General features: G+C 42.7%; 1 protein-coding gene across 3 annotated transcripts in view; it reads right to left on the reverse strand.

Annotated features, from left to right (window-relative positions):
• Positions 1 to 14,781: 14,781 nt before the first annotated feature.
• The window catches only part of fbln7 (fibulin 7), a 43,021-nt gene continuing 34,680 nt past the window's right edge, over positions 14,782 to 23,122 (reverse strand). For 2 of the 3 annotated variants that reach the window (XM_072551407.1, XM_072551406.1), the window contains 2 exons: positions 22,091 to 22,229; positions 14,782 to 16,163 (listed from right to left, as the gene is read on the reverse strand). In XM_072551407.1, coding sequence (XP_072407508.1) covers positions 15,791 to 16,163; positions 22,091 to 22,229 — 512 coding nt within the window. In that variant the 3' untranslated portion in view covers positions 14,782 to 15,790. The remainder of the gene's footprint in view (positions 16,164 to 22,090; positions 22,230 to 23,122) is intronic. The other variant, XM_072551405.1, reaches the window with a different exon arrangement.

Consider the following 23,122-nt stretch of genomic DNA (forward strand, 5'->3'; position numbering starts at 1 on the left):
ATCATTTCCCGCCTAATTGTTCTTCATAAATCACCTTATTTTCTAAGTCAAACTCTCCAAAACAGTGATTTCGGAATAAAACCTTCTTAAAAACCCAACAAAGTAAATTGCACCATTTAAGGAAACATGGTGAGTAATTAATTTCAGCAGTTGGAAGATAGAATCTGCACACTTCAACTGACCGTAATTTGTACCAAGTTTATTCTTATTACCAAACCCCCAGTTCCACCAGTGGATCAGTTTTGTTCAATGGCGAACGCCTGGGCTTTTGCTTCCGAGTGTTTTGGGTTGCCGAATCTGTTCTGAATATATCTCTTTCACCTTAGTGGCTGTACCACACAATTCACTGGATAATGTCCTCACTGTGACGATGGAACTTATACTTTACAAGGACTGTGTAATTCCCATCTTTCTTAGGCAGTCCTTCCAGATTGAGGATAACTTGCTTCCACTCTGGCTCAGTAGGTTCTGAAATATCTAGGTTTAGGGTGAGGGGGGGAAGATATAAAAGAGACCTAAGGGGCAACTTTTTCACACAGATGGTGATACGTGTATGGAATGAGCTGCCAGAGGAAGTGGTGGAGGCTGGTTCCATTGCAACATTTAAGAGGCATTTGGATGGGTATATGAATAGGAAGGGTTTGGAGGGATATGGGCCGGGTGCTGGCAAGTGGGACTAGATTGGGTTGGGATATCTGGTCGACATGGACGGGTTGGACCGAAGGGTCTGTTTCCATGCTGTACAATCTCGATGACTCTATCTGAAAAGTCCAATGCAACAGTTTACGAACTTTTGAAGATTTGGGTAGATGGGTTGCTTGGAGGTTTGCGAGCTTCCTCTAACAGCTTAAATACACTGCTGCCTATTCCTGACAACATTTCTTGAGTTTGGTGTCTTCCTGGATGAGCTTTTCCCATTTTGGTCAGTCACATGCCAGTCTCCCATGAAGTAACAAACATATTTGACATCTTCAGGGTTGCCAATAAGGACATCTCTCAAGCATTTCTACTGTCCCTCGGAAGACTTTTGCTGTGACCAATTTTAAAGCAGAGCAGTTGTTTTCACTCCCTTCAATGCTGACACTCAATAACAGCAGTGTGCACCATCTACAAGATGCACTGCAAAAATTCATCAGGTCTTCTTACACAATACTTTTCAAACTCACAGTCACTTCCACGTAGAAGGACAAGGGCAGCAGATTCATGGCAACACCACTACCTAGAAGTTATCTGGTCGGCATGGACGGGTTGGACTGAAGGGTCTGTTTCCATGCTGTACATCTCTATGACTGTAAGATACTCATCATCCTGACTTGGAAATATATCATAATTCCATTCACTGTGGCTGTGTCAAAATTCTGGATCTCCCTCCCTCACAGCATTGTGGGCTCTCTCCAGTCCAAACAGACTTCAACAGCTCAAGAAGGCAATCCCTGCTTCCGCCCCCCCCCCCCCCCACCCAAACCCCTGAAAGTCACTTACTCAAGGGCATCTAGTGATGGGCAATAAATGCTGGCCCAGTCAGCAATACTCACATCCCATGTCATGAATGAATAGTATCAAGATTACTTGCACTAGCTGCGATATGGTTGTATGCTATTTCTAGGCTGATGTTGGATTGTTCAGCCAGTCTTATTCCTATTAAATAAAACATTGTGGATTGATACAACTAAGGGACTTGCTGAGCCATTTCATAGGGCAGTTAAGAATCAATTACATTGCTATGGCTCTGGGTTCAGAATGGGGATCTTTTATATCCACTTGATAAAGCAAACAGAGCCTTGGTTTAATGTCACATTCAAAAAACAGCATCTCCAACAGTGTGACATTCCCTCAGTGGTGCACTAGAGTGTAGGGCTAGATTTTTTTTACTTAAATCTCCATGTTTCGGACTTGAACCCAATATTTTATGCTACTCCCCACACTGCCTCTCCCACAGGGAGATGTAAATATTCAGAAAATTAGAAAAACGTTGTGCAGATTCAAATAAGTTCGAGTTGCTGCAGAAATGTTGATGTTTTAGTTCTGTCATAGAGATCACACAAATGGAGCAAGGGTAGAGTTTATGCTAAATCTGTCAGAGATTGAATGGAAATTACTCAAGAAGCTTAAACTGCTCCCCTGTTTGTTTGCAAACTGTATGAGTGCTGTGTAAGGGGATTATTGCTCACATACTTCTATTAAATCTGCATCTGCTTAATTCTTCAGCTCAGAGAGAAGCATCTGATATTTGCATCAAGACTGGCACTCTAAGAGCCATGTTGGAACATATTAGCTTCAAACTTGGTGCAGCCTTACTATTTGTTGGCAGTTGCAAATAACTAACCGCAGATATGACTGGACTAAATGTCACAGCTTAATCCAAAAGAGAAAATGCTGGAAAATCTCAGCAGGTAGCAATAAAGAGGTGATAATGACAGTGCATAGAGAGATTATAGGGAGATTAGGAACTGTGAATGACCAAGGCTGAAGCCAGTGCTATGTGACAAAATATGTGGGGAATTGGGGGGGGTGAAGCAGAGGCAAAATGGAAAACGGGGAGAAGGGTAGCAAAGGGGGAAGAGGAGAGGAAAAAGGTGATGAGAGAGTGGGGAGCAAGAGAAAGAGAGGCAATCAAGAAATAAGAGGTACAGAACAGTGAAAAAAATTTTAAAAAGGATAAATAAAATAAATGAAATAAAATTACGGAGCAGAATAAAAACAGAGGGGTCGAGATGGGATAATCATCTGAAGTTGCTGAATTCAATGTTGAGACGGGCAGGCTGTAATGTGCCTAGTCGAAAGATGAAATGCTGCTCCTCCAGTTTGCATTGAGCTTCACTGGAACATTGCAGCAGGCCAAGGACAGACATGTGGGTATGGGAGCAGGGTTGGGTGTTGAAGTGACAAGCCATGGGAAGGTCCGGGACCTGACTGCGTACAGACCGAAGGTGTTCAGCAAAGCGATCACCCAAGTTGGCGTTTTGTCTCTCCGATATAGAGGAAACCACATTGGGAGCAACGAATGCAATAGATCAAATTGAAAGAGGTACAAGTGAAACGCTGCTTAATCTGAAATGAGTGTTTGGGGCCTTGGATGTTGAGCATGGAAGAGGTTAAGGGGCAGCTTTTGCACCTTCTGCGATTGCATGGGAAGGTGCCGTGTGTGATGGAAGAGGTGTTAGGTGTGATGGGAGAGGTGCCGGGTGTGATGGAGGAGTGGACTAGGTTGTCCCAGAGGGAACGATCTCTGCGGAATGCAGATAGGAGGAGGGAAGGGAAGATGTGTTTAGTGGTGGCGTCGTGTTGGAGTTGGCAAAAATGGCAGAGGATTATTCTTTGCATGTGAAGGCTGGTGGGGTGAAAGGTGAGAACAAGAGGGACCCTACCCTTATTCTGGGAGGGGAGGGAGGGGGTGAAGGTCGTGGCGCGGGAGATGGACCACACACTGTCGAGAGCCCTGTCAACAACTGTAGGTGGGAAGCCACGGTTGGAGAAGAAGGAGCACATATTAAGAGCACCACTTTGGAAAGTGGACTCATTGAAACAAATGCAGCGGAGGCGAAGCTGAGAGAAAGGGATAGAGTCCTGACAGGACATTGCGTGAGGAGAGCTGTGGATTTATAGCTCTTAATATGTGCTCCTTCTTCTGGAGCCATGACTCATCTTCTCTCAGCCTAATATAAATGCCTCCCTATTTCTCCCTTTTGTTTAGCTTTGACAAAGGGTCAGTTAGACTTGAAACATCAGTTCTTTTCTCTCTTTACAGATGCTGCCAGACCTGCTGAGATTTTCCAGCATTTTCTCTTTTGGTTTCAGATTCCAGCATCTGTTTTTGTCACAGCTTAATGATTCTCTAAGCTGTTTCACCAAGAGCTGCACTTACATATTTCATTCAACACCAGGTTATAGTCCAGCAGGTTTAATTGGAAGCACTAGCTTTTGGAGCACTGCACTTTCATCTGGTGGTTGTGCAGGACACAATTGTAACACACAGAATGTATAGCAAAAGTTTACAGTGTGATGTAACTGAAATTATACCTTGAAAAATACCTTGATTGTTTGTTAAATCTCTCATCTGTTAGGATGACCATGTTAGTTTCACTTCTTTCATATGTAAATCACAAAACTTTTTTTTAGAAGTTACACTCTCAGGTTAACTTAAACAATTGATTTACTTGAGAATGTAACCTTCTTAAAACAAGTTTTGTGATTTACATATGAAAGAAGTAAAACTATCATGGTTACTGGAACAGATGAGAGACTTAACAAACAATCAAGGTATTTTTCAATGTATAATTTGAGTTACATCACACTGTAAACTTTTGCTATAAATTCTGTGTGTTACAATTGTGTCCTCCACAACCAACTGATGAAGCAGTGATTTGGAGATGCCAGTGTTGGACTGGGGTGTACAAAGTTAAAAATCACACATTACCAGGTTATAGTCCAACAGGTTTAATTGGAAGCACTAGCTTTCGGAGCGCTGCTCCTTCGTCAGGTGATTGTCAACCACCTGATGAAGGAGTGTCGCTCCGAAAGCTAGTGCTTCCAATTAAACCTGTTGGACTATAACCTGGTAATGTGTGATTTTTAACTTTGTACACTCCAGTCCAACACTGGCATCTCCAAATCATACATATTTCATGTAAACTTTACATTTTTAGTTTACCTTGGCCAACTGAAACTTCTTTCTTGGAACTATTCTGATCAGAAAATCTCAGATGACTTGAGGTGGCTGTTGAATTGCAACAATTGGTTTTCTTTGAAGTGGGAAGAAAGAAACTAGGGAATCTACTGGTGATTATTATGAAGTGGCTTCAGCATGAGGGAATATCTGCTAAGGGGAGAATGGACTCAGTTGTAATGATCCCTGTGCATGAACACTCTGTCATTATCCTTTGTGACAAATGAAAATTTTGCTGATGGACCAGTACACATGGAATCATACCTTTGTAGGAGTCAGTATCTGAGGGAAGGAGAGAAAAGTTTGGAATACAAGAGGAGAGACAGTAACCAGAAGAGGTTAAAAAGGTGATAATCACAAGGTTGGTTTAGATGATGGACATCCTTAGCTCATAAAATATATGAATTAGCCAGAGAAGGCCATTCAGCCCATTGAACCTGCTTCACCATTTAACTAGATTGTGACTGACCTTCTGTCTGAACATCATATTCCCATTCTCTTTGATGTCTTCACTATCTAGAAATCTATTGACCCCTATCTTGAATGTACTCAGCCTCCAGACATCTCACCTCAGTCCTTACTGACCTCAAATCTGAGAGCTTTCCCTGGTTCTAGACTACATACCTACACCCATGCTGAAAAATGTGTTGGTGGAAAAGCGCAGCAGGTCAGGCAGCATCCAAGGAACAGGAGAATCAATGTTTCAGGCAAAAGCCCTTCTTCAGGTGTCCGAAACGTCGATTCTCCTGTTCCTTTGATGCTGCCTGACCTGCTGCACTTTTCCAGCAACACATTTTTCAGCTCTGATCTCCAGCATTTGCAGTCCTCACTTTCTCCATACCTACACCCATCTCTTACTTCTCAGATGGAGTAACAGCCTTCCTGTATCTCCCTTGTCTGCTGTGTATGGTTTGCTTCAAGCTCAAAGTAGTCTAGTATGATTAGGAGATCTACCTTTCTGATCTAATGAGAAGAGCCTTTTGAGTAGACAATATGGAGTTTGTTGCATTGCTGCAACTTTTTCAGGTTACATGAATATGGCCAAATTACGATGGAGATTGTTAGGAGCACAGTGGCACTAGTGTCACTTACTTTATTCTGACTGAAGTCCCCATGACATTAGAAGACTGGGTGATGCCAACTACACTCAGTGGTATAGTATTTCTTCAGAAACTTTCATACAGTATGTTGAACGCTGATAGGAATTTTGTATACTTCGATGAGCTCACTTCTCATTTTTCTGAACACTAGAGAATATAAATCCATTCTCCTCAATCTCTCCTCACAGGACAAACCCACCATCCCAGGAATCAGCCAGGTGAACCTTTGTTCTACTCCCTTTCAGAAAAGTATATCCTTCCTTAGGCAAGGGGACCAGAACTGTAAACAACAGTCCAGGTGAGGTTTCACCAAGGCTCTATACAACTGCATCAAAATTTCTTTACTCCTAGACTCAAATCCTCTTGCAATAAAGACCAATACACACTGTCTTCTTAACTGATTATTGCACCTGCATAATAGCTTTCAAAGACTCCAGGTCCCTTTGGATTACCAATCTCTAACCATTTAAAAAATACACTTTATTTTTGTGTTTCCTCCCAAAATAGATAACTTCACAAGTTCCAGTCTGATGCGCCATCTGTCACGTTCTTGCCAACTCACTGAGCTTGTCTAAATCCCCTGGAAGCCTCTTTTCCTTCTTTTCTCACTGCCAACTAGTTTTGTGTCGTCAACTCATTTTAGCTCATCTGACCAGAATTAGCACAACTATATGTGGCATATTTAATATTATACATGCATTTGCATAGAAATACAGGAACAGAAGTAGACTATTCAGTTCCTCGAGCCTGTTCCACCATTCAATAAAATCATGGTTGATCCGTGTCCTAATTCCATTTACCTGCCTTTGGCCCCATACTCCTGAATACCTTTGCAAAACAAAGATTTACTGATCCAAACAATGTGGTCCTGCAAAAGCAGAGCCAGTCAGGCAGTATCCGAGGAGCAGGAGAGTTGATGTTTCGAGCATAAGCTCTTCATCAGGAAGAAGGGCTTATGCTCAAAACATCAACTCCCCTGCCCCTTGGGTGCTGCCTGACTGGCTGTGCTTTTCCAGCTCCACACTTTTGATTCTGATCTTTAGCATCTGCAGTCCTTTCTCCCTAAATATTTGCCGATGTCAGATTTAAAATTAACAACTGATTCAGTATCCACTCTTTTCTGTTTGTGGAAGAAGGTTCAAAAGATCTACCACCCTTTGCATGTAGAAGTGCTTCCTAATACCTTTTCTGAACAGTCTGCCCCTAATTCTCAGACTATGCTCCTAGTTCTAGGATTCCCCAACCAGTAGAAATAGTCTATCTTTATCTACTCTGTCTTTTCCAGTTCTTGAAGACTTTGATCAGATCACACCCTAACCTTCTAAATTCTGGACAAAATTGGTCTAATTTGTATAATGTCTCCTCGTAACTTAACCTTTGAAGTCCAGGTATCATTTTATTGCTTCATGGTAGGAAGCAGAATATTTTTGCCCCCATTTGTTAGTCTGTGAACAATATGCCTCAAACACTGAAGGATGACTTTAAACAAAACTTGGTACTCAGATAGGGCCTGGTTCAAGGGTTCAATCCAGATTTTGTAATTTTGAAAAGATTTGTTAACATTAGGAAAATAAGTTAAAGCTGACTTAAGAGATATACACTGATATGGCACCAAAATACTCATCCCTTAAAAGGGAGTTGGACAAGTATTTGAAAATGAAGAACACGAAAAGAAAAAAGACAAGGAATTGGCATTGCAGTAAACATCAGGAGTACTACAGAAAACTTTGAGATTCAGCAAAGAGCCAGCATTATAAAGAAAAGGAGGAGAAAGATAGATTCAAATGCATCCAGCAGCAAGTACACCTTCACTTATACCCACTGTAGGAGATCATGCTGGGAATGGATAGGCCTGACCAGACACCAGCAGTACTAATGAGTACAAGCTTTCTAAAATCTTTGCCAACAAAGAAATACCAAAAGAAACACTTCTACAAAAAGTCATCCCTGGTGTAGAGATCGGTGCTGTAAAAGGTATGCAGGTGAAATCGTGATTCTTGGAAAACTCAACAAGTGAAATCAGCTCATTCCTAATGAAGGGCTTATGCATATAATGTCGATTCTCCTGCTCCTCGGATGCTGCCTGATCTGCTGTGCTTTTCCAGCACCACACTCTCGAGCTTGATCTCCAGCATCTGCAGTCCTCACTTTCTCCCAAGTGAAATCAACTGTCTGTTTTAAGAGGCACCAAATTTTCTTTCCCAATAACTTCAATGGATGTCAAAGACTAATTTTGCCCCTGGGCTTTGACATCCGACAGCAAGTTTAAAATCATCTTTCCGAATTCAACAGCAGCATAAAAGTGTCTGGAAACATATTCCCTGAATGTAGCTATGCAAGTGAACCATGCCCAAAGCAGACTAACATAGTGTCTAGGTATGTGGGGCAGCACTGTAAGTGAGTTTTGTCTTGGACTCTGGCCAATGTTATTTCATTTTTAATGCAGCTGTTGAGGAGCTGACAAATGTAGGAATTCCACAATTAACGTCTTCAAGTCATGATATCCAGTAATGTGAACGGGGGTACAGTGCAAAGAATGTGTGCCCCATGAAAACTTTTGCACTACATCATATGCATCAGGAAAAGTAAGGATCCCAGTATCAACACTGGCAGTCTCCACTATAAACCTTCCCCCAGCCCGAAAATTAGCCACGACTCCCTACTTCATATGACTCACATAATCTTGTACCAATATTGTTGTTGCTCCTTTTATGATATGAATAATCACTTTGCTGACAGGTCTGTAGTAGGGCACTGTCTCATTGTTCGAAGGTCTAAGAACACCAATTCAGTAAATAGCCTTGCTGTCGTCAACCCTTTCTGCTACCTCTTGCAGGCCACTTTTCACACATGAAAACTGTCTCAAGTGGTTTTCAGTTAATTAAATATTTTTGATTTTGAGTCACTGTTGCATGTTTAAGAGAGTTTACCTTCAGGGATTCCACATGCTGTGTGTATACAATGTTGGGACTCTGCCTGCTAGTATGTCAGCTGGGGGATTGTAAACTGCCACAGACACACAGAAACCAGTTACTTTATGATTAAACTTGTTTTACTGTTTCACGTAAACAAACCTGTAGTGTTAATCAATCCCTGATGAATGATGGTTATTAGATCATTACCATTAACATGGCAGAGTCACTGTTGTAATGTAACAATGGGTTCTGAGCAATGTGGGCTTTGGCAAGATTTGTTGCAGAATCAGATGAGAAGCCCAACTTGATGTCCCATCTCATTCCATCTTCTATGCTTTTCACAAATGGTGCGGCAAGTTTCTTACTAGTCAGCAGCAAGTTGTTAATGAAGGGGGAATAATTGTTTATTAAATGCCTTGTTGATGGCCCATTTTACCTCATTAATATTCGGGTTTCTAACTTACCATACTTATTGTGAATACCAGAGCAGGTACCTGGCAGCCCCAGTTCATTCTATTCTCCAAACAACCTTCATGTTGTACACTGGGCACCAACATCTCAGGGCACACTCCATGGTCACTGGTCACACCCACCCCACATTTACAGAAGTTGGCATCAAACATGTACCAACCCCTAATAACACTCATGACCCATCTCCAATCCACTTACAGGATGCTCTGCACTTCAATGCTTCACCTCAGGCTGCATTAGCAACTCTCAGTGTAATGCTCAGGGATACACACCCAGCTCGTGGACTGGACCAGGCTGCATCTCTGAACTCTTTGCTCACAGTCATAGCATTCACTCTCTCTCTTGGCACCTTTGCCTTTTTATGTTTTCTTCCCCTGAGCCAGAGAATAAGGCTCATGTTACTTATTAATTCAAGGGAGCCAGTCACAGTAAGTCAAGAGTAATCTCCAATATCAGATTGGGGGCCTGGAAGAGTCAGGCAACCATTTGGTCAGAGTTAGGAGACTCTCCATGTAAAGAGTGAGGAGGTGAATATCAGGCAGCTCACCACCCATCTTCAGGCTTTTTGCCCTACTGGGAGCTGCTTTGCTCCTGGAATAAGATGGAGGGAGATGAAAGTGGGCGACACACCTGTCACTTTTGGTGCATGTTGAGGAGGTGCCCTGAGTGAATGAGTAGGCATTGCAGATGGTTAGCAGTGCTGAGGATTGGAGTGGAACAACTGAGGAAAGATGCTGAGTTGAGAGTGTGGCACTGGAAAAGCACACCAGGTCAGGCAGCATCTGAGGAGGAGGAGAATTGACATTTTGCGCAAAAGCCCTTCATCAGGAATGAGGCTGTGAGCTGAGCGGGTGGTGAGATAAATGGGAGGGGGTAGGGGCTGGGCGGGGGCTGGGCGGGGCGGAAGGTAGCTGAGAGTGCAATAGGTGGATGGAGGAAGAGGAGTGATAAGTCGGAGAGGAGTATGGAGTGGATAAGTGGGAAGAAAGATGGATCAGTAGGACAGGTCATGAGGGTGGTGCCGAGCTGGAAGGTTGGAACTGGGATAAGGTGGAGAGAGGGGAAATTAGGAAACCGGTGAAATCCACATTGAGGTCGTAGGGTTGGAGCTGAGAGTGCAATAGGTGGATGGAGGTAGGGGTGAAGGTGATAGCTGGGTTAGGAGGGTGGAGTGGATAGATGGGAAGGAAGCTTGACAGGTGAGACAGTACTGAGCTGGAAGGTTAGAATGGGGGTAAGGTGGGGGAAGGGGAAAATGAGGAAACTGGTGAAGTCCACATTGATATCATGGAGTTGGAGGAAGATGAGGCGTTCTTCCTCCAGGTATTGGGTGGTGAGGGAGTGGTGGTGGAGGAGGCCCAGGACTCGCATGTCCTCGGCAGAGTGGGAGGGGGAGTTGAAATGTTCGGCCATGGGGCATGTGGTTGATTGGTGCGGGTGTCCCGGAGATGTTCTCTAAAGCGCTCTGCGAGAAGGCGTCCAGTCTCCCTAATATAGAGGAGACCGTATCAGGAGCAACGGATGCCATAAATGACATGTGGAAGTGCAAGTGAAACTTTGATGGATGTGGAAGGCTCCTTCAGGGCCTTGGATGGAGGTGAGGGGGGAGGTGTGGGCGCAGGTTTTGCAATTCCTGTGGTGGCAGGGGAAGGTGCCGGGAGGGGATGGTGGGTTAGTGGGGGGCGTGGATCTGACGAGGTAGTCACGGAGGGAAAGGCCTTTATGGAACAAGGATAGGGGTGGGGAGGCAAATATATCTCTGGTGGTGGAGTCCATTTGTAGGTGGCAGAAATGGCTGAGGATGATGTGGTTTATGTGGATGTTGGTGGGGTAGAAGGTGAGGACCAGGGGGCGTTCTGTCCTTGTTGGTTTGGAGGGATGGGGTTTGAGGGGGAAGGTATGGGAAGTGGATGAGATGTGCTGGAGGGCATCATCAACCAGTTGGGAGGAGAAATTACAGTCTTTAAAGAAGGAGGCCATCTGGTGTGTTCTGTGGCACAACTGGTCCTCCTAGGAACAGATGCGGCAGAGGCGGAGGAATTGGGAATAAGGGATAGCATTTTTACAGGAGGCCGGGTGGGAGGAGGCATGGTCCAGGTGGCTGTGGGAGTCGGTGGGTTTATAGAAGATGTCAATGTTGAGTTGGTCAGCGTTGATGAAGATGGAGAGGTCCACAAAGGTGAGGGAGGTGTCTGAGATGGTCCAGGTGAACTTGAGGTCAGGGTGGAATGTGTTGGTGAAGTTGATGAATTGTTCCACCTCCTCGTGGAAGAACGAGGTGGCACCGATGCAGTCATCAATGTAGTAGAGGAAAAGGTGGGAAGTGATGCCGGTGTAACTATTGAAGATGGCCTGTTCCACATAACTGACCAGGAGAGAGGCATAGCTGGGGTCCATGCGGGTGCCCATGGCTACCCCTTTCATCTGGAGGAAGTGGGAGGATTCAAAGGAGAAATTATTGAGGGTGAGGACCAGTTCAGCTAAATAATTGTCAGTGGAAGGGTACTGATGGGGACGTTGGGAGAGGAAGAAAGAGGGCTTGGAGGCCTTCGTCACGGTGGATGGGAGTGTATAGGGACAGGACGTCCATAGTGAAGATGAGCAGACAATAATGAGAGTGGCAGAGCATGAGCCTGAGTGGGAGGTGGGCCCAGTATCAGAGATAGACAGAGGATGAGGTATTGGAGAGAAGACGGTGGCATTTGCTTTGGCAGACTGGAAAAGCCATGATGTGGAGATGTTGGTGTTGGACTTGGGTGGACAAAGTCAGAAGTCACATGACACCAGATTATAGTTCAACAGGTTTATTTGAAATTACAAGCTTTCAGAGCATTGCTCCATTAGGTGAAGTGAAGAGCAGCACACAGGTACAGAATTTATAGCCAGAGAGATCATTCCAAGGTCATAGAGTCACAGATATAAACAGACCCTTCCGTCCAACCGAGGATTGATGAGGGCAGAGCGGTAGATGTGATCTATATGGACTTCAGTAAGGCATTCGACAAGGTTCCCCATGGGAGACTGGTTAGCAAGGTTAGATCTCATGGAAAAAAGGGATAACTATCCATTTGGATACAGAACTGGCTCAAAGGTAGAAGACAGAGGGTGGTGGTGGAGGGTTGTTTTTCAGACTGGAGGCCTGTGACCAGTGGAGTGCCACAAGGATCAATGCTGGGTCCACTACTTTTCATCATTTACAATGAGTTGGATGTGAGTATAAGAGGTATAGTTAGTAAGTTTGCAGATGACACCAAAATTGGAGGTGTAGTGGACAGCGAAGAGGGTTACCTCAGATTACAACAGGATCTGGACCAGATGGGCCAATGGGCTGAGAAGTGGCAGATGGAGTTTAATTCAGATAAATGCAAGACACTGCATTTTGGGAAAGCAAATCCTAGCAGGACTTATACACTTAATGATGAGGTCCTTGGGAGTTTTGCTGAACAAAGAGACCTTGGAGGGCAGGTTTATAGCTCCTTGAAAGTGGAGTCGAAGGTAGATAGGATAGTGAAGAAAGAGTTTGGTATTCTAAGTAATTTAAGAGTGTCAAAAGATAGTACAAATAGTGTGAGTGAGTTGACAGGCTGACTAACAAGTCTTTGCAAGTGATTACAAGTGTCAAACAGTGTAAGGTGTAAATAGCTGAATAGCAAGTGAAGAGATGACCTGTGAAGTAAGGTCATCCCTTCACTTACTATTCAGCTAGTTACACCTTCCACCATTTGACATTTGTGATCACCTGCAAAGACTTGTTATTCAGCCTATTGACATTCCACTCATGCCATTTGTATTATCTTTTGATGCTCTTAAATTACCTAGAATTACTTTGCAATGATTTCTCTGCCTTTAAATTCTGTGCCTAAGTGCATCCCTCCACTTCATCTCCGGAAGCTTGTGATTTCAAATAAACCTGTCATGTGACTTCAGACTGGAGAAGGACATTGAGCTGGCATTGCTCCAGACCGCTGATGGCTTTAACCCAAGTGACCACTTTGGATCATGGTCTCTTATCGTGGTCTCAACTGCTGGTCCTCGGGGAAGAGGAAGTCTTGCCTCTATACCTTCTCATTCACCAGGATCTCCAAGTCTCTGCCTGCAAAGCGGGACACTGATTAGCACTGGTTTTCACATTGTCTGCCATGTCTGAGGCAAATATTAGGATCTGTGTGGGGCAGCCTTTGACTGACAGTGCTTGCCGGGTACCTAACAGGCTTTTAAAGATGGTACCAGTACCAGGGATGCTCGTCAATTCATTGATATCCGCTGAGGTGCAAATAGTTGTGGAAAGGTCACATGGTAATATGGGAATCAGACATGAAGGACACCATTGAGTTGGGGTAGAGAGTTAATGAGGCGAGTTCAGAATGACTCAGTGAGAAAACCCACTAGGCCTTGCAGCAGTAATCCATCCAAAAAACGCAACACAACTTGGACTTCGCAAAAGAAAGATAGGATTTAGCCCAAAGCATTCACTTTGTAGAGAGCAAAGCCCCACACAGGGGGAAAGGCCTTTGTTAATATCTGAACTTAAAGATTGCATATCCAACAATGCAGCAAACAAACATCTAGTTTTACACTCTTGGACAGGGCTCAAACACACACCCTGTACCACAGCCAATAGCATGATCATAATTGTAGGGGTAATAAAATGATTTCTGATACAATTTAATTTTGCACAATTCAAGTAACTTTCTGGAGAATATTGTTGTCACCTTTTGCTCAAATTTAAGACAAAACCATTGGGCTGGAATCTTAACGTGTTCTTTCCCCTCTACCACTGTCTGAACTCAAGCAAACTATGCTATTGATATCATTGATAGTAAATATATAATTTTAAAAACCCATTGACAGTTGCTTCACTGTTCTCTATGTTGACCAACCTACTGTAAATCTCCTTTTCTGTGATACTAAGGGCTGCCATCTCTGGTGGGACAGATTCCTGAAGCTTACCACAGAATCTCATGAGTGTTACCACTCAGAATGAGGCCAATCAGAACATCATATCTGCACCAGCTGATCATATGATTTCCCAAATCCAAATGCCCTGTCTCACCGTACTCCAAGTATACCTGTCCTCAATATGTTCGACTTTCTCAATGCAAAGAAAATGGATTTCTCATCACTCAATATGATGATCCTTGTCTCCCATCTCCAATAGTTTTCCAAGGAACAATAAAAGTGTGAAAAAAAATTACTTAATGCATTTTCTCCTGGGTTGCTTAATGCTGTCCTGTCGATTAACTGTTCTTCCTGGGTTGTTTAATGCTGTCCTGTTGATTAACTGTTTGCTCCCGGTGACTCAAAGCAATTCTGGACAGTAGAAAACTTGATGGCCACATCACTTGCTACTTGCTATTGTATCCCCGTTAGCACAGTGCCCTCACCTTTTGCCAAAATGGTTTCCATCTACTGCCAGGAATTTCCTAGGCATTATCCCAATGTTCATCATATCAATGGTTGCTCCTTGGATGCTGCCTGAACTGCCAGCACCAGCACCACTCTTCCAGCACCACTAATCCAAAATTTTCCAACAGTGTTCACCAATCTCCAATGTCTGTACTTATTAAAGAAGCAACTGCAGTGACACAAAGAAAAAAAAAATCATCTGCAACTGTGTAATGTGCAACCATCAGCGTGACACCAAGTGCAGTGTGAAATATTTTTATTAAAACAATTGGTAAAACAATGCCTGGTGTCGGAATAAAGAGTTTCCACAAGAAACCATCTTAGAACTTCCAGTGCATATCTATAATTGCATTGATAGTTTTTACCTGGAGACTGCTCCTAAAGATATGGTAAAAATAAACTAACAGCTTCAGACCGTATACGTTGTTATACTGTTATAACAAACTCAGGCAATTTGATGTTGGTCAATCCGTCAATTTTCTATATGCATCAAGGCAAAGAACACATCTTGTTAGGAGGTCATGATGATATTTCTCATTGTCCCTCGCTGCTTTCACTAATTGCCTGATGTAGATTAAACACTGCATTGTGTTGTACAGAACACAATAATAGATTAACTTGTTTGCACCAGACAGCCCAAGATTAATGAGAATTCAATTTATTGGTGCTGCCTATAAGGGATACGAGTATACATAGAAACATAAAACTAGGACCTGGAGTAGGCCATTTGGCCCTTTGAGCCTGCTCCACCATTCAATATGATCATGGCTGATCCTTTATCTCAATGTCACGTTCCCACTTAAATATCAAGTAAGTAGCAGGCCGGGGTTTGGTTTTCTTCACTGAATATTCTAATTAATTGATTAGATTGCATTGGAGATAGGACATTTAATAGTGAACAGGAAACTGAAGATCTATAATAAAATGGGGAAAAACAAGCACTGACAAATACTATGGCAAACAGGGACAGCTATACAAATGCCAAAAGATTTGGGCCACATACAATGACAGAGTTCAGTAGAGTGTTGAAGACTCCAGCTGAGCCTAACATGACTGTGAATATACAATTGAAGAGAAATCGATAACGTAACAGGTTCTGATCATTATATTGTGGCATTTGGACTCGGATAACGTATCCTTCTCTCTGGGATGTGATCCATAAACTCCCACAATAAAAGTCATAATTCAAACAAATCCCTTGAACTGAAGATTCGGGGTCCCTGAATATTTTCTCAAAATCCATTGGCTGAAATGAAAAGTGTAACCTTTGACACATGCTTGGCCTGGAAAGTGCGGTCACGGTATTCGGACATGTCCACATCCACTTCTACAGTACAAGGACCTTTCAAAGGCTGAACAAGTATGAGCTCACCGGTTTGTCTATCAGAACGCTGGACTACAAACTGCCCTTGATTATTCTTTCCTACAATGCCGAAACGCAGATTATCGGGTCCAGGCCTTCCAGGAGCAGCAGCTGTAGCCATACGGAATAAGGTGACTGGAGTTTTCAGTTTTGAGGGCAATGACAGGTAATGGAAAGAGATGGTTTTTGCTGCATGATGGCATGATTTGCTATTCATAGGGCACGGGTGACGTTCACACTGACTAGAAAAAAGAAAAGCAGAAGACATATTACAGCAACATTTTTTTTTAAAAGAAAAATGGAATTACAGAAACAAAGCACTTGGCTCAGATGATCTACACCAATATTTCTAGCCAACATCAGCCTTCCACCATGCTACCTTGTCTCACCTTATTAGCATAGCTCTCTACTTCTTTGTCCTCATGTGTCCATCTAGCTTCAACTTAAATGTATTTGTAGTATAAATACTGATGAAAATATTGTTCTTACTTTTTAAAATAATACCATGATAATCCTGAATTTTCTTTCATATACCGCTCTCTTGGGTTTGCCAACTTCTGATGCCACAAGGGCAGAGTTATCTAATTTTTCTTTAAATCATGTGGGCGTCACTATTTGAGTCTATCCCTAATCATGCAAAGGGCACTTGAGAATCAAATCACATTGCTGAGGATCTAGAATCACAGGGTAAGGACAGAAGTTTCCTACTATAAAGAGCTTAATTGAACCAGATAGGGTTCATGGCCATTGTTAGGTTCTTAATTCAGATTCCATCATCTGTCATGGAGAAAGTGAGGACTGCAGATGCTGGAGACCAGAGCTGAAAATGTGTTGCTGGAAAAGCGCAGCAGGTCAGGCAGCATCCAAGGAGCAGGAGAATCGACGTTTCGGGCATAAGCCCGAAGAAGGGCTTATGCCCGAAACGTCGATTCTCCTGTTCCTTGGATGCTGCCTGACCTGCTGCGCTTTTCCAGCAACACATTTTCAGCTCCATCATCTGTCATGGTGAGATTTGAACCCTGGTTCTCCAGATTAATAGGTCTAGCAACAACTGCTTTCTCCTCATACAGGCTGATGAATTGGAGCCTGATGATTTGAACAAGGATGAGCGTTTGGACAAATTGTAAAACTGGATGGATAAAATTTGTCAAAAAGATAATTTGTTGATTGCTTAAGGGGTGTGGTCAGATTTTCACAAATTTCGCACTATTTTCTCTCTCTCAGAGAGATTTAGGAAACTTCATGCATAAATCATAAAAAACTGGCACAAAAGTTCAGTGGATAATAGGGAAGGCAAATGTAATGTTGGTCTTTATTTCAAAGGGAATCCAGTATAATAGGGAGGTCAGGATAAAACTATATAAAGCACTAGTCAGACTTTAATGGAATACTGTGAACAGTTTTTGTCCCCTTATCTAAGGTAAGATATACTGGCATTGCATGAAGTCCAAAGAAGGTTCACTATACTTATACCTGGGATGGAGAGACTGTCTATGAGGAGAGGATGAGTAGGTTGGATTCATACTCATTGGAGTTTAGAAGAATGAGAGGCATAGAACGTAGAACATTACAGTGTATTAGAGGCCCTTCGGCTCTCGATGTTGCACCGACCTGTGAAACCAATCTGAAGCCCATCCAACCTAAACTATTCCGTTTTCATCCATTTGTATTTCCAATGGCCATTTAAATGCCCTGAAGATTGGCGAGTCTACTACTGTTGCAGGCAGGGCACTCCACACCCCTCCTACTCTCGGAGTAAAGGAACAACCTCTGACATCAGTCCTATATCTATCACCCCTCAATTTAAAAGCTATATCCCCTCGTGCTGGCCATTCCCCAATCGAGGAAAAAGACTCTCACTGTCCACCCTATCTAACTGATTATCTTATATGTCTCAAACTTCTTCTCTCTAATGAAAATACTCTCAAGTCCCTCAGCTTCTTCTCATAAGACCTTCCCTCCATACCAGGCAACATCCTACTAAATCTCCTCTGAACGTTTTCCAAAGCTTTCACACCCTTCCTATAATGCGGTGACCAGAACTGCATGCAATACTCCAAGTGCAGCCACAGCAGAGTTTTGTACAGCTGTAACATGGTGCCATGGCTCCGAAACTCAATTCCTCTAACAATAAAAGCCAATACACCATACGCCTTCTTAACAACCCTATCAACCTGGTTGGCAACAGTGGCTTAGTGGTTAGCACTGTTGTCTCACAGTGCTGGGACCCAGGTTCAATTTTACCATCAGACGATTGTCTGTGTGGAGTTTGCACTTTCTCCCTGCATCTACATGGGTTTCCTTTGGTGCTCTGGTCTCCTTCCACAGTCCAGGTGAGGTGGATTGGTCATGGGAATTACAAGGATAGGGTGGTGGGTAGAATACTCCTCGGAAGGTTGGTGTGGTCTCGATGGGCTGAATGGCCTGCTTACCAAACAAGGCCAAATGCCAGTTTTGCAGTTTTAGAAAAATATAAAATATGAAAAATCCCAAGATCATAAATAGCAGTCATGTGTACCAAACATTGGCAAAATTAAAAATGGAGCATTTAAAAAAAAATTTCCGTCAGTGAGAGATGCCAGGAACTTGAAGCCTCTTGTTTCTAATGGTGATTCTTATGGAAATCTGTGATGGGTTCTCAAGTGCAGGAGAATTCACATTTTTCTTGTGAAAAAAGGAGGTAAATGTTGCACTTTAGTTTGGGGAGCGAAAAATGTCAAAAGACTAGTGTGATGATGCTGCTCCATTAACAAGGTAATACTGTCCTTGGCTTCTTTTCTCAGGTCCATGCTGATGCTCCCCTCTCCTGTAAAGCTCTGTGCTTGATTTTACGTTTTGTGCCAAGGAGTATTTATGGGGATTTTTGCAAATATTTGGAACAGCATCATTAAGTCAGAATAATCTGTTGGGCTTTTGGATAGGTTAAGGTATTCAGTATTCTGTTCTCTTTTGTTTGTGTTTTATTCTGTAATCTTGTAAATAAATTCTGACTTGTTTAAAACGAAGTGTTTTGACCAGCTGCATCATTCCTGGAATATCCGCTTTACACCTGTTTATAACAACAAAGTTAGGGTCTGGGCTACTTTCTTGAAATGTTTTGAGGGAATCTGGTCTGGTCCATAGCAGTAGTTAAAAGGACTTCAGCAGCAGAAACTCTCATTCTTGGTGAGGTGGTACATATGACATTTTTATTACTGAAAATATTGGAAGAATTTCCAGAAAGGGATCCCCATTGCAATATCCATTGAGTGCTTTATTAATAATAACCTACTAAGGGATACTGTACACTCAACAAAATGTGTGGATGAAAAAGACTTGAGGATTTAAATTGCAGTTAGAGAATGGATAATAGCAGCAGTGAGCTATCTGAATGTTTTATTAAAGAAAAGTGCAAGCTTAAAGAAACTGTAAGGCACACTGGAAAAAGGAAGTTTGGAACTTTAATGTGCAATGAAAAGTCAGGAATATAGGGTTGTCATTTTGTATATTTTGTTTGTCTCTTCTCTTATAGATGCACGTTGATTTATCATTATTGTATATTGATTTTTTTGTGACAGATATTGATTTATTTAAAAAGCAGAAAAAGGGAATCAGTTGTCCTCTAAAATGGTCTGAAGGGAGGCCTAAGACCTAATGGAACAAGGTGATGGGTATATTAATTAATGGTTAACTGGGAGAGAATTAGTTGTATAAATATGGGGAGCCAGTAATCATGATGTGAGTTTTATGGAAATGTGGCTAACAGAATAAAGTCCTCACTAAAAGTGTGGACTTAAGACTAACCTACCTAAAGCCTTCACCAAGGCCTATCAAATATCTTTGCGCTGTCATTCACCACTTTGCATAACATTATTTGTCTGGCCTCTGGTCAGCACCTTGATCAGAGCAATGAGAACCAAGTTTAGGGTTTTATTTAATTCTAGGTATCGTTGATTAGGCCAGCATTTATTGCCCAACACTAAATGCCCTGGTAGTTGGCAACGAGCCACCATTTTGAACTGCTGTGTCCTTGGGCAGTAAGAATGCTCACAACACTGTTCAGAAGGGAGTTCTATGATTCTGGTCCAGTGACAGTGAAGGAATGGCAATATAGTTCCAAGTCAGGGTGCTCTGTCATTTGGAGGGGATAGTGGTGGTATTCCCAGGCATTTGCTGCCCTTGTCCTTCAAAGTAGTAGAGGTTACAGGTTCAAAAGGTGCTAATGAGAGAAAATGGGACCCTTTTTTACTATCTCTGACAGGGCAATACTGCAATATCTGACAACAGACCTGTGATGACATGTACCTTTTGTCTGTCCTGGTTCTCTTGAAGGGGGGGTGCTGTAAAGCTGCTGATGAGGTGTCTGCTTCATGGAAAAAGTAAATAGCTTTGTTTTTAAAATGAGACAAAAGAAGCAAGAGTGTGTGGAGTTGGGCTCACACCGACCCAAGGTTTTAATTTTGCTTTGGGCTAATGCACTGCAGAGTCGATACACCCACTGGAAGATAAAGTGAGGATGATCAAGGGTACCTTGGATTCCAATATCTGTAGCAGAGCTTAAGTATTTCTTTGGGCTGGTGAATTATTACGTGGGCATCTGGCACCTTTGCATCAACACTTTAAAAAGGGTCAGCCTTAGAAATGGTCCTTTCATGGGCTCAGAGCTCTTGGTCATTGTGAACGCCCACTCAAACTGATTGGGCATGCACTAAGTTTATTCATTAAACACGAGGACGATGATAGCAAAACTGTGTGCATCTTTTGCACCATATAGATTCCCGGAAATGTTGATCACCAATAATGGGCCATTGTTTACTAGCAGGGAATTTGAGTATTCCCTAAAGTCGAATGGTATTCGAAATATAAGGACAGCTCCATATCATCCAACATCCAATGGTATGGCAAAAAGAGCAGTCCAAACTTTGAAGGCAGGCTTAAAGAAACAGCCTCCAGCTTCACTAGATACCAAACGTCCTAGTTCCTATTTGATTATAGGACCGTCCCCTCATGAAACGATAGGGATAGGCCCAGCAGAGTTGCTAATGGAGAAAAGACTCTGCACCAAGTTAAACTTGATATTCCCAAACCTCATGTGTGGGATGTGGGGGGGTTGGGGTGGGGGGAGCAGTGAAACAGCATGAAGAATGCCAAATCTAGACACAAGACTCTGCTAAGGGAGAGAGACAATTTATTTCAGGGATGAAGTTTCGCACAGGAATGGCCCTGCATGGATTAGAGGCATGGTCAACATGAGGTCAGATCCAGTGATATATAAAGTTCAGGTCGGTACGATTGTCTTGAACAAACACGTGGATCATATGAAAACTGCAAACTCACAGACAGCATGGGAGCAAAACGTGCCCAGCTCCCCAACAGCCGTTCTGACTGTTCCGGAGCCGATGGGTTCTCCCTCTCTGTCAAGCCTTGAAGATACCTTAGAATCCTAGATGGACATGGCAGATATCACTACATTGACATCTTTGCCGTCTGAAGAAGAGAACGAGTTTCTTCTTAGATACTCCAGGCACAAGAGGCAAGCTATGCGCATTACACATTACCCGTATCAGAATCAGAGTTGGAGGAACCTGAACCAGTGCTAAAAAGCCCCAGGAGGAGCTACAAAAAAAAGTAGCCTATGTCCTCACACTCACAGGGGTAGGAAGGTAGTGATTGTAATGAGGCCTGCCAGGTGGACCTCATAGAATATGAGTTCCCTGATTGCAGCTGTTAACATAGTCCAGAGGTTCTGTCTACTCTGGGAGCTGGGTCTGAGGAAGCTGGATCAGTGTCAAGGACTCTCCATGTGTAAATAAATGGTCACTGGGTGACAGGATTTCAGCCTCTGTGGAGATATTTCAAAAATACATATCATTTTGTTAAGTATCTCAACAGAGGTTAAAGTTATGCCATTTCTTCTTTTTTGTTTATATTTTAACCATGGCGTAAGAGTGAAATGCTTAAAGCCTAGTAGTTGAATTGCTTCTGAAATGCAGCACCTTACACTTGTCTTTAAATAAGACAAAAGGCAGGATCTAGATAAAGTCCTTGATATGTTTTGAGAGGGTTTGGTCTCGTCCAAAACAACTCAAATTGTCTGAGCTGGATAATGGACGCACCTGAATCTTAAAGCCACAATATTCTGAAAGCAAGGCATGACTGAATATATGAATTCATGTGCAGTTTGACTTACAAGGGTGATGTTTTAACATAGCTGGTATTCCCACGTGGCTCCGGACACTGTGGGTTAACACACTGAAATCCTCCTCCTGTATTGATACAAGTCTCTCCTGCTGTGCAGTTGTGTTGCAATGTCGCACATTCATCTACATCTGGAATAAAGCAGACCACAACTGAGAGCATGTTTTAAACACACCAAACAGTCTTTGAACTTTTATAAGCGGTGCAACCAAACTTAGCATTTTTGTAATAATTTTACTTAATTTCAACTAACACAATTTAATGCAGTTCATTATTATCTTGTACTTCGGCCCATGTTTCATTCTCGCTCTTCATGTGACATGTGAGTGTGATTTTCCCAGCTTCTGAGTCTTTGACTGGAGACCTCTTCCTGGCATTTGCCAAAGTTTTTCTGAGTCAATTGATAGGAAATGCCTTAGGGTATGTAACCCTATCTCTTTTGGACAGTATTTTAAACTCATTTGGCACTGTCGCAGATGCTTTTTATGTGCGTTTTTCTTGTGGGCTCAATTCAAACCCCAAAACTCAACATCACTGGCTTGAGGTCGGATAGTGTTGATTTCACTTGGCTTCTCACATACAACTAAAAAGAAGAGAGATGGATGAACTTATGTGTTCTATTGTCCAGATGTTCGTAAGTTCATAAGATATAGGAGCAGAATGAGGCCATTTGGCCCATTGAGTCTGCTCCACCATTTGATCCTCACCCCATTTTACTGCCTTCTCCCCATAACCCTTCAACCCATTACCAATTCAAAATGTCTAGCTCGTCATTAAATTTACTCATTGTCCCAGCATCCATCGCACGTTTACACAAACTTTTGTAAAGCCAGTTAACATTTGACACTTGTTACTAGTGGATTTCCATTCCTTCATCAGCGCTAAAATTCAAGAGATCTAACAGCACAGTTGAGACATTGTCACCATATACATATTTGGAAGGATGCTGACTATCGCCTTGTCAAAGATAAGTACAGATGGTCAACAATACACAGTTTGCAAGAATGGGTTAATGCAGTGTTAG

This window comes from Chiloscyllium punctatum, chromosome 3, assembly GCF_047496795.1.
Source record: "Chiloscyllium punctatum isolate Juve2018m chromosome 3, sChiPun1.3, whole genome shotgun sequence".
NCBI lineage: Eukaryota > Metazoa > Chordata > Chondrichthyes > Orectolobiformes > Hemiscylliidae > Chiloscyllium > Chiloscyllium punctatum.